We start from the raw sequence: 16,603 nt of genomic DNA, 5'->3' as shown, positions 1-16,603 counted from the left end.
GTCAACAAAAAGAAGAGTTGTTACCGATGCCGATACACAACATGAGGAGAACACAACTACACAACACGAGGAGACCACAACTACACAACATGATGAGAACACGCACATCTACACAACATGAGTAGAATATAACTACACGACATGAGGAGAACACACACAACTACACAACACAAGAAGATCACACACAACTGCACACAAACTACTACACAACACGAGAAGATCACACACAACTACACAACATGAGGAGAACACACATAACCACACACAACACAAGGAGATAATGCGATAATGCTAAAGTGAGACGCTGAGATCGGAGGAGATACGATGTGCGATGTTATGAATCCCAGACGGGAAATTCAGAATATGAGGAACATTGTATCTGCTTGCATTAAACCCTGTAAGATTATGCAACGGTAAGATGCCAGGATAAAAGAAGACACAATATTCTTGTGTTATGAATCCCAGATGAGAATTTCCTGTCTCACAGCAGAAGTACAGAATATACATAAAATCTGAAATATGAATGCGCATATAACACCAAACATATAGCAAATATATGCACAGAACAAACTTCTAGCTTGAGAGTTTCTTCTGACACGAGTTGCTCTCAAGGACATAATGGTTTGCCAGGGACAAACTGACAGCTACTCTAATGGCTGCCTCAGGATTTCTGAGGTGTCCTGATTCAATAAGGAGGCTGTTACCTATCCCATGATATTGAGAGTGTCGCTGTGAAAGATGGTGTGAGAAAAGCCATAGTAGAATGTCGACCGCCGATCACACCGTTTTGTATTTGTGAGGAGATAGTGATAGGGCAGAACACATGCATGTATCGCACACGCACACACACACACACACACACACACACACACACACACACACACACACACACACACACACACACACACACACACACACACACACACACACGTGGAGTCCTTCTCCTCCCTGTTGATCAAGTGATATGCAAACCTCCATTATACTTTTGTGCTTTCGATTGTGTCACCGTAACATTTTAGCGCTTGGTACCAAACATATAAAAGAAAATCAGTTATTGATTTACACTATAAATAAGAACAGCTACAATGACAGCAACTGGAAAATGGCAAACTAGGAATGAGAGTGGAATTCATTATGACTACAGTAAGTTCTGATTGTTATTTGAAAGGCACAAGAAAAACATTCCCTCACTCCGTCCCTCCCCTCATTCCCTCACTCCGTCCCTCCCCTCATTCCCTCACTCCTTCCCTCCATCTTTCCTACTCCCCCCACCACACACACACACGCGCACACACACACACCCACACCCTCAACTAGAGCTAGAAAAAGTCGCACAATGACCAAGCAGACGCTTCGACGCAGTCGTGAACCTGTTTTGGTTCTGTGTCGGGTTATAGTGAGCGGACCAATCACAGCCCTTGCTGCTTTGTCACCTCAACGCAACGTTAACATTTTCGGGAGGTGCACGTCGGGCCCTTGCGGTGGACGCAAGGAGGGTCCGCAAAGACGTAACGGGTCCGAAAACACCCGTGGAGTCTTATCGACGTGGAACCAAGACTAAGCCTTTGGAGGGAGGAAGCTCCGAGCAGCCACCCACCTGGGCGCCGTCACCGACTTCTTGCCCTGCTCGAAGATGCGGTGGATGCGGTTGGTCTTGGTGAGCAGCGCCGCGTAGCTGAAGCACATGCCCAGCCCCAGGAAGATCCTTCGGAACGAGCACACGCCCACGTCGGGCGCGGCGATCATCAGGAAGGTGATGGCGTAGCACAGGAAGATGCCCGTCAGCAGCACGTAGCTCATCTCGCGGCCCGAGGCGCGCACGATGGGCGTGTCGTTGTAGCGCACGAAGGTGACCACCACGAAGGAGGTGGCCACGATGCCCAGCATGGAGATGAACACGGGGATGACCGCCCAGGGCGAGTGCCACTCCAGCTTGACGATGGGGATGGGCACGCAGCCGGTGCGGTTGGCGTCGGGACGCATCTCGTAGGGGCACAGCTCACACGTGAACTCGGAGGCCTGGAGGGGGGAGAGGGGAGAGGGGGAGGGGGGAGGCACAGGAGGGAGAGAAAGGGGAGATAGTGGTGAGGATGTTGTTTTAGGGATTTTATCCAGAGTATTTCGGTCTACTTTCGGGATGCTGGGTCCGTATCGTGGCAGTGGGGAACACATCCGTAATGGATAAGGAGTGCCTCGGAAATCCTGAGGCGAACGTTTTATTGCCTGTGAGGCTGAAAGAAAATCGACAAGCCTCTCTCTTTGAGGCACTGTGTCCTTGAGAAAGTTTGAGGAAATGTTACATGTAAAGAAATTTGTGGTGTCTCAGTTGGTAGAGAACAGCATTTGTCCGTTTAGGTGTTTGATTCCCACGGATATCTATGAAGAGATTGAGAGATTAATGCAATTTACAGGGAAAAGCAAATATTTTCTTTCAATGTTGACAGCCAATGACGGTTGATGATGTAATCGAATTCAACGTCATCGTCATTGACATACTTAGGAGGAGGATTTTTGCTGGTGGCATTTGTTGTTTGGATTTCATCAACTGTATTGACAACGTTTCATCAATAGTTTTTAATTCGGATGGTTGTAAATTGCTGTGCGTTCTGTTGCAATGCTATCACTTTTAATCTGAGCCCTGTCAAAAGACAAATGCCTTGTCAGTGTCGATGGAACGTTTTCTGATCTACTCCTCACTTCTCAAATGGGTTATTTTGAATGATTGCCTTTTGACTTTGACCCTATAATATTTCTTCCCTTACTTATACTATTATGTGAACTGATATATTTTCTTCTGAACAAAGAACAAAATATGATGTTGACTCGATGAAGGTAAGCGAGATCGTGACTCACACATTTCTCATGATGACTGTTCCACTTTACACCACGCTTTAATGAAAAAAACGAAAAGCTTGCTAATTCCTCATCAGCGCCTGTGTTTAATCACCAGTTATAGCTCAGCTATGATCCTCAAGGGCACTCTTTGAAATGAACAACCATCTCACTGGAAGGTAGAAAGTATAAAGTTATTTATTTATTGATGGTCTAAACTGACTGTTGTAGCGTAAAAATGGTTGGGTTTTATCAGGCATAAATGCTTTCTGTTTGACTCTCTCTGCTGTTCAAATGGAAGCTGTTGGTCAGAGATAGCCGCTGGTGGATGGGCGAACCTATCATGTTTTAATTTAGTTGAATTCCCTTCAGCAGGGAGTAAAAAATTGAGCGCATTCGGCCCGATAAAACAGGAAGAACTAAAACAGGAAACGGCCAAACATAACATCTTTGTTCACTCTCAGCTTAAAAGTAAAAGCGCTAACAATGTTTAACTAAACAAAGGAAGGACAGAACGAAAGAAAAAGAAAGGAAAGAAAAGAAAAGCCGCGAGTAGGCCAATTAGAAAGAGAGAAAGGGAGAAGGAAGACAGGAAGGACAAAATTAAATTACCCCCAAAAAAACATATATTATTTTTTATTTCATTATATATTTCTTATATTAAAAAAACACATGGATTTGAATAAAAAACAGGTTCCCTAAAAGTTGCAATTCTGGGGCCTCACACTGCTTAGCGAACTGAATTGTACCGTGCTGCACTCTGATGATTCTACCCTCGCTTTGAGACAGTCTATAATCAGGTTATGCCTTCCGAGGTAAACACTCAATTACATATTAATCCTGCTGTCTTGGCCCATTCTTTGCATCAGCTTCAGGGAGCCCATGTTGACAGGTGCTGCCTTGCATGAGAGGCCTGTGGGAGAGTTAAATCTAATTGGTTAAAGAGGATGATGTGCCGAATTCTAATTGGTCAAACGGGATGATGCAGAGGAAAATATCTATATATATATATGTCGTCTTCCCTGTCGTTACCTCGGTTCCTCCACAGAGATGTATAAGTCCAAGGGAATCTGACTTCTGATCATACTTTTAATACCTTGAACAGAAAGCTGCATGCTGACATGATTCCTTGTATAAGCTGGAAAGCATTATCACAATATTAATAAATGAGCAGGCATTTGTAAAGGTTACATTTGATTACATATGAAAAACTTTAAAAAAGATATTTAGCTAATTTTTCAACTATACTATGTGGCCATCAAAGGCTATGAAGATTTGGGGTGAATACAATTATTATCTTTATATGTTTGCTTCATAAATGAACTATGCTTGCATTTGTAAGTATGTGTTGATGTGATAATGTTGTGGTAATGTTTGTGGACGATTCTTGTATTTTCCTGTTTTTTATTTTGCAGAGGTCTCTCTGGAAGAGCGTTCAATCACAATGAGACTTCCTGTCGGACTAAAGGTCAAATACAATGAGAGGACTTGGTACAGCGGGGTGTGAAGTCCTGGGATGAGAGGGACTAGGGGGGATGGATTGGCCTACCTGGTAGGGGTACCAGGTAGGCCCCTCGCATGTCTGCTGCTTCGGTCGCTTTATCGCTTACACCTCAGAATGGAGTCTGCTATAATCACAGCCATGTGTGTGTGTGTGTGTGTGTGTGTTTGTCCAAAGGTCTAAAGGACCAAAGGTTGAATACAATGAGAGGACTTGGTGTAACGGGTTGTGAAGTCCTGGGGGGGGGGGGGTTGGGACTACCTGGTAGTGGTACCCCTCGCAGCGTTCGCAGTGCCAGCAGCAGGGGACCCCCTTCACTACCTTCTTCCTCTCACCGGTCCGACACGGGACGCTGCAGACGGACGAGGGTAGAGAGGAGTCCCCCCTCCTCCACCTCATGCTGTCCACCTGGAGGGGGAGGAGGGCGGGGGGGGAGAGAGAGGAGGAGAGGGACATCAGAGGAGGAGATGAGGGGTGAGGGGAGAGGAGGTGAGGAAGGATGAGGGGAGAGGAGGAGGTGAAGGGTGAGGGGAGAGGAGGAGGTGAAGGAGATGAGGGTGAGGGAAGAGGAGAGAACGAGAGGAGACGAGGAGAGGAAGAGTGACATGAGAGGAGAAGATGATGGTTGAGGGAAGAGGAGGAGAGGAAGAGTGAGAGGAGAGGAAGAGAGAAGGAGATGAGGGGTGAGGGGAGAGGAGGAGAGGAGAGGAAAGGAGAGGTAGAGAGGAAGAGGGACATGAGAGGAGAAGATGAAGGTTGAGGGAAGAGGAGGAGAGGAGGAGATGATAAGTGAGTTGATGAGGAGTGAGGTGAAGTGAAAAGGGGGTGAGGAGAGGAGGAGTGAGGACAAGAGGAGAAACGAGTGGAGGAGAGAAGCAGACGGGGATTGAGGAGAGGAGAGGTGAGGTGGAGCGGAGGAGGAGAGAGGAGGAGAGGAGATGAAACACCGGTGCTCAGAAGGTGTTCTGAGGGTTCTTATTTTGTTGGGATTAATACTCATCGAGTGAGTTCAAGTGGCTGTGGTAAAATACGCAGACAGAATAAAGAACGAACACACATATTTCCATTAACGACTGTGTACATAACCGGACACAACAGATGATTACAAAGGAATACTATTATCCCGGCACACTTTACAAATAAGAGCATCTTCAGGGCATCTCGGGCGATTAGGGCAGCGAGCAATCTGATGGTTTTGGACTTGGCTGGCAGACACACATAAACACACACAAACAAACACACTGACACTCCTCAGTTTACCTGCCAGCAAGCAATTACAATGTAATCAAATCTGCCAGAAATAAACCATCTGCATTACCTTCTGTGTCTTCCTCTGTGTGTGAGTGTGTGCGTGCGTGTTTGTGTGTGCATGTGCGTGTGTGTTTGTTTGTGCGTGTGAGTGAGTGCAGGTTTTATGCGTCTGGAAAGAAAGAAAGTAAGCCAGAAAAAGGAGAAGGAAGGAGAGAAGGACATGAGTTATGAGGCAAGGTTTGAGAGCGGTAGTATGCAGAAGGTGTGTGTGTGTGTGTGTGTGTGTGTGTGTGTGTGTGGGGGGGGGGGGGGTAGGGGGGGGCAGGTTGTGTGAGTATCTCTGTGTGCGTTTGTGTGTGTTCATGTGTATATTGCATGTGTTTACTCTTTGGTTATATTCACTGGACCCATCAGGTGCTGTTTTTATCTGATATTTATTAATCTAGCAACATGAGGGTCGCAAGTACATCACACGCACGCACACTCACACACAATCACAAACACACACACCCAAACACACACACACACACGCACAGATGAACAGACACACGCGCACATACATACATACACACACACACACACACAGACACACACGCACAAACAGACACACACGCACACACATGCAAACACACAAAAATGCAAACGCACACACACTGCCCTAGACAAGACAACACTTGTTTTGGTAGGAACACAAAGTTATTCATCCTCATCAACACGTTAATCCCAGTCGTGATCTCTGCTGCTTCGGTCGCTTTTGACACTCACACCTCAGAATGGAATCTTCTATAATCACAGCCATGTGTGTGTGTCTGTGTTTGGGTGCATGAGTGTTTTGTTTTGTATATGTAAATCAATGCATAGGTGCGTGTGTGTGCATATTATGCATGTATAATGATGTATTAAGTGTGTGCGTGTGCGTGTGTGTGTGTGTGTGTGTGGTGGGTGACGAAGAAGGCTGTTACGGCTATGCAAAGGCATGTGCATGCGTTTGCATACATGTTTACATTTTGTGTTGGATTTGTGTGTCCCCTCTCCCCCTCTACTTTCCTTGAGGACAATGGTTGATTCGAAGTTTTGTCTTTAAGTGAAACTCATGAAACAACGTCACACTGCAGTTATTTCTATTTTTCTTTCCAGTGCATCAAAAGTGAAGAAACTGAGAAACTTGGTCATACTTCTAAACTTATTCCACCCCACAGAACACGGCCCCCTTTATCACACAACAATTCTACAGAAGTTATGATTACTAAACACCGTATTGTGCAGACCTCAACGAATATTAATCATCGACGTGTTTGTTTTGTGTTAGCGCCATTCGTCTCGATGGAGAATATGAGATGTACTGAAAAGTCAGAACATAAATAAATCAAATGTATCCAATGCAATGATGTGTTTGTTTTGCGCTAAAATCCGTTGCTGTAATGCTCTACACAAACACACTGGTGAAGGCACACACACACACACACACGCATACACACACACACACACACATATACACAAATCGCCCTCTCACTCTCTCTCTCTCTCTCTCACCATCCGTTGCGCTCTCTCTCTCTCACCCTCTCTCTGACCCTCTGTTGCGCTCTCTCTCACCCTCTGTTGCTCTCTCTCTCTCTCTCTCACCCTCTGTTGCTCTCTCTCTCTCTCTCTCACCCTCTGTTGCTCTCTCTCTCTCTCTCTCACCCTCTGTTGCTCTCTCTCACCCTCTGTTGTGCTCTCTCTCTCACCCTCTGTTGCTCTCTCTCACCCTCTGTTGCTCTCTCTCTCTCTCTCTCTCACCCTCTGTTGTGCTCTCTCTCACCCTCTGTTGCTCTCTCTCTCTCTCTCTCTCTCTCTCTCTCACCCTCTGTTGCTCTCTCTCTCTCTCTCTCTCTCTCTCTCTCTCTCTCACCCTCTGTTGTGCTCTCTCTCACCCTCTGTTGCTCTCTCTCTCTCTCTCTCTCACCCTCTGTTGTGCTCTCTCTAACCCTCTGTTGCGCTCTCTCTCTCACCCTCTGTTGCGCTCTCTCTCTCAACCTCTGTTGCTCTCTCTCTCTCTCACCCTCTGTTGCTCTCTCTCTTTCTCTCACCCTCTTTTGCGCTCTCTTTCTCTCTCACCCTCTGTTGCTCTCTCTCTCTCTCACCCTCTGTTGCTCTCTCTCTCTCTCTCACCCTCTGTTGCTCTGTTGCTCTCTCTCTCTCTCCCGCTCGCTCTCGCTCTCCCTCTCTCGCTCTCCCCCTCTCTCTCTGTCTCCCCCTCCCTCTCTCCCTCTCTCCCTCTCTCTCTCTCTCTCTCTCTCAATTTATTACTGGGTACGTTAGCCACTTAATCCGTTTTCTGCGCCATTTGTCTTGTGGAATACTTTAAGCGTCGATGAGTCTCCTCATCCCTCATCCCGTCCCCTGTAGGCAGTCCTCTGTGGTCCTCCCTGTCCCACCTTCCTCACACGGGAGGGCTCCGTCTGAGTGTGTGTGTGTGTGTGTGTGTGTGTGTGTGTGTGTGTTTGAGGAAAGGAGGAGGGGATGGTGGGGGGAGAGATTGATGAAGATGATGTGTTTTATTTTCTGTGCTGTTATTTTGTCAGTATTTCTTGGTGCCAGTATGAAGGATTTCGCAGGGGTTTGAAGGACTCTATGGGGGAGAGGCCAGGAGTGTTTGTGTTTGTGTCTGTTTTTGTGTGTGTGTGTGTGTGTGCGCGTGTGTGCGTGCGTGCGTGCGTGCGTGCGTGTGTGTGGCTGAGAAAGTGCCTGTATATCTAGGTGACTGTGTGTATTCCACTGGGGGTATGTGTGTGAGGTCTGGCTGAGAGAGTATATGTGTGTTTGTGTGTGTTTGTGTGTGTGTGCGCGTTCGTGCGTGAGTGTGTGTGTGTGTGTGTGCGCGCGTGTGCATGCATCTTCGACTGAGTGTTTGCATGTGCTTGTTAGCATCTGTGTGTGTGATATATTCAAGTCTGTGAGCATGTGCGTGTGCGTGCGTGCGTGCGTGCGTGCGTGCGTGCGTGTCTGTGCGTATGTGCGTGCGTGTCTGTATGCAGCCCCCTTACGTTGAGGTACAGCTTGTTGGTCCAGGTACCGATGACGCGGTACTCAGGGGTGGAGCGGTTGGTGATCTGGTACTGGAAGATGTCGTAGCGGCCTGGGGCATCGCCGTTCTCGTTGAACACCACAGGGGTGTTGGCACTGCCTGGAAGAGCAGCACACACACACACACACACACACACACACACACCGGCCGTTACAGAGAAGACCCTCACACTGACAGCTAGACTGTTGTCTGACCGATGTTTTCATCCAAAGAGACGACAGAAGTGAGCGGTGTGTTGTGTGTGTGTATTTGTGTGTTTATTGTTTGTTTGTAGTGTGTTGGTGCGTTGTGTGTGTGTGTATTGCCTTGGTCTATTGTGTGGGTGTATTGTGTGTGGGTGTATGATGTATGTGTATTCTGTGTGTGAATGCCACTCATCCAATTTCATTGGAGTGGAGATTCAACTATACACACACACATACACACACAGAATACACACAGACACACACACACACACACGCAACACTCTCTCAGCTAGACTCACACACACATAGCTTTAACAAGCTACGCCCAAGTTAAATTCATAAATATGTACATATATATATGTGTATTGTGTATATATATATATGGTGAGAGTGCAAAGTAGCTATAGGAAGAACACAAAGTTAGTCGTTTTTCTTTGCAGGCGTGGTGCAAAAATATCGTATTTGATAAAACGTCTTTCTGAAGGTTGTTATATCCAACATAGATAGAGTGCATGTCAACAAGGTTCAGTCTGAATGCAACGCAAGAGCTCAGACAACACAGCCATTGAGCAGAGGACTTCAGGACGTGGGGATTGAGCTCGAGGCTTCTCTGCTGTCGTTGGACTGTGGAGTACCCTAATGTCCTGAAACAACAAACCCAAGGAAACCTTTAATGTGGACACAAACTTCTCGGGCTGGGGAATTCCAAAGGCTGCAGCAGGTATCCACAATCAGAGAAAGAATTGGTACAAAATGTGATTTGACATCAATTAAAGTTGGAAACAAAGAAACGAGGAGAGCAGTATTGGAGGCGGTGTGTGTGTGTATGTGCGTGTGTGTGTGTGTGTTAATGTGGATATGTGTATGTGTGTGTTTTTGTGTGTGTCTCAATGTTTACAAACATGAGCCAACAAGAACAGCCTAGTGGCTGTCTAAGGAACTACAGCGAATCCCAGATGGGACTGCCTTGCCGAAGTAAAAGAAAAACCCTCAAAGATTAATGGACACCAGAATAGCAAAAAATGAACACAACACACAGCCTAATGTACTGGTAGTTCATCGTATCTATGGTAGTTATAGATGTAGGAGAACAGGGCCGGGAATTCTAGTTGTTATCAGTGTAAAGATCCCAGTCTAAGGCTTCTAAGTGTTCAAACCCCAATGTCAGCAGTCTGCCTGACTGCATTTACCCTTGAGCAAGATGTTCTAACGCCTACACGCTCATTGATAAAAAAAAGGTTTACACTTTAGGTTGCTTTAGACAAAAGCGTCGGCTGAATAGCTCTTTCACCAACACCCCCTTAGGTCTCTCTATCTGTTGCCCTGAACACATGGAAGCTCATCCTCTTCTGCAGAACACTATCGCAGGGTAACCAAAAGCGACAGCGCAGATAAACCCTTTTCACCTTGCACCGAACGGGAGAAGACGGGAAGCGGAAGAAGGGAAAAAGGAAGCTGGATGGTTCCAGGTTGGGAAACCTTTCCTTAACGCTGACCAGGAAGGAGAGAAGGGAAGAGGTGGAGAGGAAGGAGGGAGAGACAGAGATGGAGAGAGCGAGAGAGGAAGAGGTGGAGGGGAGGGAGAGAGAGGAAGAGGTGGAGGGGAGGGAGAGAGAGGAAGAGGTGGAGGGGAGGGAGAGAGAGGAGGAAGAGGTGGAGGGAAGGAAGAGAGAGAGGAAGAGGTGGAGGGGAGAAAGAGAGGAAGAGGTGGAGGGGAGGGAGAGAGAGGAAGAGGTGGAGGGAAGGAAGAGAGAGGAGGAAGAGGTGGAGGGGAGGGAGAGAGAGAGGAAGAGGTGGAGGGGAGAAAGAGAGAGAGGAAGAGGTGGAGGGAAGGAAGAGAGGAAGAGTTGGAGGGGAGGGAGAGAGAGGAAGAGGAGGAGGGGGACGGAGAGAGGAAGAGGAGGAGGGGAGGAAGAGAGAGGAGGAGACGGAGGGGAGAAAGAGAGGAAGACTTGGAGGGGAGGGAGAGAGAGGAAGAGGAGAAGGGTAGGTAGAGAGAGGTGCAGGAGAGGGACAGAGGAAGAGGTGGAGGGGGACGGAGAGAGGAAGAGGTGGTGGGAAGGAAGAGAGAGAGAGAGGAAGAGGTGGTGGGAAGGAAGAGAGAGGAGGAGACGGAGGGGAGGAAGAGAGGAAGACTTGGAGGGGAGGGAGAGAGAGGAAGAGGTGGAGGGGGACGGAGAGAGGAAGAGGAGGGAGAGAGTGAAAGTTGGAGGTGTAAAAAAAAAAAGAGGAAGAGGAGGATAAAAGCGGGGGCGTAGAGGGGCAGCCAGGTGGAGACAGATGGCAGACGGAGATTGAATCAATAGAGTCGGAGAGGAAGAGGCCCCAGCGACCCACATTGTTACCAGAAGTTATAAATGAGCTTCACTCCTGTGGGAAAGGCGAGCAACTCCAATGATAGCCATTATCCTGAGCAATGTAATCTTCCCTCTCACACTGCACTGTGCAGGCACACACACATATACACATACACACACACACACACACACACACACACACACACACACACACACACACACACACACACACACACACACACACACACACACACACACACACACATGAATACCCCCCCCCCCAAACACACACACACATACAGACATATACACACACACGCAAAAACACATGCATTCACACACAGATGCTTTCACACACACACACACACACACACACACACACACACACACACACACACACACACACACACACACACACACACACACACACACACACACACACACACACACACACACAAAGGCATGTATACACCAACTAAGTAAACATATAGTATGTATTTGCGAAAATTGCATGCATGGCCTACATGTTTGGCCTATTTACGTTTCCCAGAATAAACCTTTAATCATAATACATGCAACTACAGGATCTCGTGAATACTGACTTAATGGGGCTTTCTTTCACACCCAGCCTGCAGGAGCTGAAAAGGCAGCTCTGTCTGTTTTTTTTATTGTTTACGTGTATCTTGGGCACTGTAATTAAGTGGAGCTGTGGACTATGTAAAGGACTGACATGGAGGGGATGTGCTGCATGGGAAAAGGCTTGAAATATATCATATACAGTCTTGTTATTATGCATTATTATATCTAAGTATGGCCTCACTTTCGCCCACATTTGCTCAGACGTTTGGTTCCTTCTAAGCCATGCAAACAACTTGTTAGCTCTTCTCCTGTTCAAACCACTGCTTTCCACTCTCATACTAGCTTTAAAACAGCCTCTGACTTGTACTCCTGCTTTAAACAACTAATATAACTAACTGATATCCACTCGCTCTCTGACTCATACTCAAGATTTAGCTTCACACAAATTATATCAACCAGGGCACGAGCTCAGACGTGAAGTATGTAGCGTCGCATAACAACCTGTATTCGTACCACAAAATATCAACCATGTTCCTAGATTAAAAACACAAAAGCAGCTTCACTGATAAAAACAGGCAACCACGCACACGCAACGGTCAAAACGGACCGAATCCCGTCTTGGATTCACAGCAGATCTGTGATTTACTCCTAGTGACCTTGGAAAGCAAGGAAAGAATATCCTGTCACCGTAGCAACAAGACCACTCTCTCCTGAATCCACACCTAATTGTATGATGGGAAGTCAGTCAGCATCACGCCCCCAGCATTCACGCACATAAGTCTGTTATTGTTGGAAATAAATGTCATGTTCCGGGACACTACCCATTGTCAATTGATTTAAATTGGAAATTAATGCATGAATAAATGGACTATTTGAATTGTTTCTTAGGAATCAATATTAAAATGAAATGTAGTGGTTACATACAAATACGATGTATTATTTAGGGAAAATCGTTTGTTCCCCTACATTATCTGCAATCACTTCATTTGATTGTAGTAAATTGCTCGGTTCCGGAATGAAATTTCTCACTTAGTAATAAGCGAAACTCGAGGGGGAGGAATTAGTCACCGCTGCCCCCCTGTTTGCCAACAGGAAAACAAGCCGAAGAAGAAAAAAGGTTTGGTCGATGTTTCCCCCCTGTTTCCACCAACGAAACAGCTGCTGCTAATCACTCGTTAGCACCCACTGGGTTAATTAGGATTCCCCATCTCCAGTGCCAAAAAAACACCAAAGGGGTGTCAAATTATACGTAGCATCGCGGTGACATTGAGGGGACAATTTGTGGTTCCTCATGATGTGTGCGGAGCGGAGTGAGCGATGGAAAGAGAACAATGCGCTGTGATTGCTATTTTCACACCCATCGCGGTGACGTTAAATGTGTTTGTTGTGGTATTTACCAAAGCTTCTCACTGGACCCGAAAGCCATTCTCACTGAAGAGCCATTGAGTCTCAAAGTGAAACGGATTTAGATGTCAGCGAGAGACCCGACTCTAACCTAAAAAGAAAGGGATAAAAATGTAGAAAGAGAGAGAGACAGATTGAGAGAGAGACGGTGTGATTAAGAGAGATATGGAGAGAGAGAGAGAGAGCAATCACAATACTTGTGAAGGACAAATAGGTGAAAGAGAGTGTGTGTGTGGGTGGGTGTTTGTGTGCTGGATCGTGTGAGAGAGAGAGAGAGAGAGAGAGAGAGAGAGAGAGAGAGAGAGAGAGAGAGAGAGAGAGAGAGAGAGAGAGAGAGAGAGAGAGAGAGAGAGAGAGAGAGAGAGAGAGAGAGAGAGAGAGAGAGAGAGAGAGAGAGAGAGAGAGAGAGAGAGAGAGAGAGAGAGAGAGAGAGAGAGAGAGAGAGAGAGAGAGAGAGAGAGAGAGAGAGAGAGAGAGAGAGAGAGAGAGAGAAAAGTGGCCAGACCAGGAGTGTGACAGAGACAGAGAGACCACGTAAAGAAATTGATTTGGCTCCGCCGGCCAAGATCGGCTCTATCTATTCTTCAGCGATCGCATTCAATCAAAAACCAAATGAGTGGAAGCGGATGGAGGCATGGAGAAGGAAGTGGAGAGGGATAATAATGTCCCCTATAACTGGCCTGCTGTGGACACAGAGTGCCCAGGCCTATGGCATGGTGACACGAAAATAGTGATGGAACAAAACTGGGAGGCGGCGAAATTTGATCAAGTTAAATAACACATCGAAAGCCGGATCTCTCTCTCTCTCTCTCTCTCTCTCTCTCTCTCTCTCTCTCTCTCTCTCTCTCTCTCTCTCTCTCTCTCTCTCTCTCTCTCTCTCTCTCTCTCTCTCTCTCTCTCTCTCTCTCTCTCTCTCTCTCTCTCTCTCTCTCTCTCTCTCTCTGGAACGGGGGGAGTAGGGCGGTAGAAGAATACTTAGAGGATGCAGTGTGATGCCGGAGACACTCAGCGCGAAGACCACTCGAAGATGAATAAATGTGAAAATAAAGAGAAAGAAAGAGAGCCAATGAGATGGAGAAATAATGAGGGAGGGAGACAGCCACTGCTGAAAATGAGAGAGACAGAGAGGCTGGGCTGTCGGTTAGACAACTGGAGTGGGGGGGTGGGGGGTGGGGGTTGATAAAGAGATTTTCAGAGCAGTATTGATGTCGGGAAGAAGAGGAGATTAGTTTGGAGGACTCCAGACCGAGGGATAAAAGTTTTGTATGGACAAAAAAACGGGACGAAAGATTTTGCAGCAGCCTTTTGATTAAAAAAACTGTGGGCTTTTGTGGTTGTACTTTCTTTGTGCGTTCGCTTGTGTGCGCATGTGCGTGTGCGTGTGTGTGTGTGTGTCCCAGTATGGTCACATCCGTGTGACCTGTGTGTTTACATATTCAGTGCTAATAGCCTGTAGAGAGAGAGAGAGAAAAGAAGAAAACAGTAGCTGTCACCAGAGAGGAGGACACGTGAGAAAGGGAGAAAGTGCAAAGAAACATCCAAAAGGAGGTGGAAATCACAGCCCAGAGAGACTCTCACTTCTTCTCCCGCTCCACAAAGAGAACCCCACCTCATCCTCTCCACTTACATGATGCCTCCCTGCATTCAAATCCAATCCAATTCACCTTGAAGGACATTATTATTTCGGGTGTATGGATCCTGTCAGCCTCTCCATGTCTCTCCCGTGCACTACTTAACAAAACACAAACTTCTCAAACTTCAGCAATTTTTCCGTCTTCACAGTGGATATTTCAAGGGAGCAGAGAGAGAGGGAGGCTAAAGGCTATCAGACTACAACAACAAGGGGTCACCCCAGTCCAGGAGAAAAGTGGAAAAAAGGGAGGCAGGCAACAACCCTCTCAGGAGCCGACAATTAAAAACAGCTTACCCACGGATCCAGCAAGAATAAAAGTCCTGGTTTTGTATTTGACACCGCTGTTATTACGTGGTATGTCTGGAGGGTGGTTCAACTCAGCCTGGATCACACTTTGTTTCTTCTTCTCCTCTCTTCTGCCTCTCCGCCCCGAAAAAAACAATCAAAGATGCAAAGTGGTGTTTGCAGGTCTGTCCAAGTGGCAGATTTGACCCTATGACTGACTCACCGTCAGCCGGGCGCAGCAGATGCGAGGGAGGAGAACGCATTAGTCACGCTGGGGGTCTGTATCCGGTCTGAGCACAGAGATGGATTTGTTTTGTTTTGAAGGGAAGCTAGCGGTTTTAAAAGACCATACCGGCCCGGGTGATTTAACCCACATAGTCACCGTCTTTCTTGGCTCCGTTTAAACCTCCGCTACGATATCATTTGTCAACGTGACTTGTTTCCGCCGAATAGCATTTAGCGATATAGTGCTTTCGTCTTTTGGAATTGATGCAGGTTTGCGTGTGGAAGTGTAGTGCGTTACGCAACGTCTTATCGTGGAGATCGAGGTACTAGCTACCATTCCGGTTCTTTGAGGGACACGATCATGCTAAATGCTCTGAGGCATAATCGGGCACAGCAAAAACATTTTGACATATCGCTAGCCTCAGCATAATTGCATAAGACTTAAGAGTAAAGTCATATTTTTGGGCAAATTGTGATATCTAACCTAACTCTACTCTCCTAACGATGCTGATTCACTGTGCCAGGCTCAGTGAATGATTCACTGTGCCAGGCCATAATCACTGTGACTAAGTCAGCTATTTGACATATTGTACTTTTTACTGTACTTGACAGTATTGTACTTTAAGAGTGTCCGCCTTACCCTTAGCATATTTCCAATTCTCAATGCCGGACCGACTGTTGTCCTGTCCTTCCTTGCCTTCTACGAAACGTCCCTCATTGCTCAACCAACTGACAATACATCATGGAGTTGTCTCAGTCAAACCAGCAGTACCCATCATTTCACGTCTCAACTTTGAAATCAGAAAAACATCTTCCTAACATCCATCTCTCCCTGCCTGTCTACAGTCCGTCAGTCCGTCTGTTAGCTCACATGTCTCGCTGTGTGTGCATTGGCATCGAAGAACAGTAGGTTTTGTGAAATATTTGATACCTATGTTTACTTGTTTTTCCTCCTGTTTCTCTCCGTTTGCGCGCAGCCACGACGTTAAATCCGGTGAAATCTTATCGCTGTCAAAAACGCAGCTATTCCGCTCATCCCGAGGAAACAATGTGTTTGTTGAAATCGCTCGGGTCTCAGATCTTTCTCAGATCTTTACCGACATTCCTAGAGAGCCCTAAGCCCCATTACGAGCTGTGACAACAACAAACAACGGTCTCCCATCTCAATTTCTCTGCCATTTTGCTTAGCAGTATGTCAGACAGGTCTGTCTCGCGGCCCATTGTCCGTACGTCCTTCCTTCACGGCTTTCTGTCTCTTTCCTGTCTCCTTTCTTTCCGTCGTTATCCTGTGGTAGTTTTCTGATGGCGGGCCACTTTAACTGTCACTATGCCTTGGGTTTGTCT

At 46.8% G+C, this 16,603-nt stretch overlaps 1 protein-coding gene across 6 annotated transcripts in view; it reads right to left on the bottom strand.

Moving 5' to 3' along the window:
* The window catches only part of grm8a (glutamate receptor, metabotropic 8a), a 234,735-nt gene that overhangs the window by 20,352 nt on the left and 197,780 nt on the right, over positions 1–16,603 (bottom strand). For all 6 annotated transcript variants that reach the window (XM_030341944.1, XM_030341947.1, XM_030341949.1 and 3 more), the window contains 3 exons: positions 8,611–8,750; positions 4,595–4,741; positions 1,598–2,019 (listed from right to left, as the gene is read on the bottom strand). In XM_030341944.1, coding sequence (XP_030197804.1) covers positions 1,598–2,019; positions 4,595–4,741; positions 8,611–8,750 — 709 coding nt within the window. The remainder of the gene's footprint in view (positions 1–1,597; positions 2,020–4,594; positions 4,742–8,610; positions 8,751–16,603) is intronic.

Source organism: Gadus morhua, chromosome 19, assembly GCF_902167405.1.
Source record: "Gadus morhua chromosome 19, gadMor3.0, whole genome shotgun sequence".
Taxonomy (NCBI): Eukaryota; Metazoa; Chordata; class Actinopteri; order Gadiformes; family Gadidae; genus Gadus; species Gadus morhua.
This window is presented reverse-complemented; position numbering and strand designations above follow the sequence as displayed.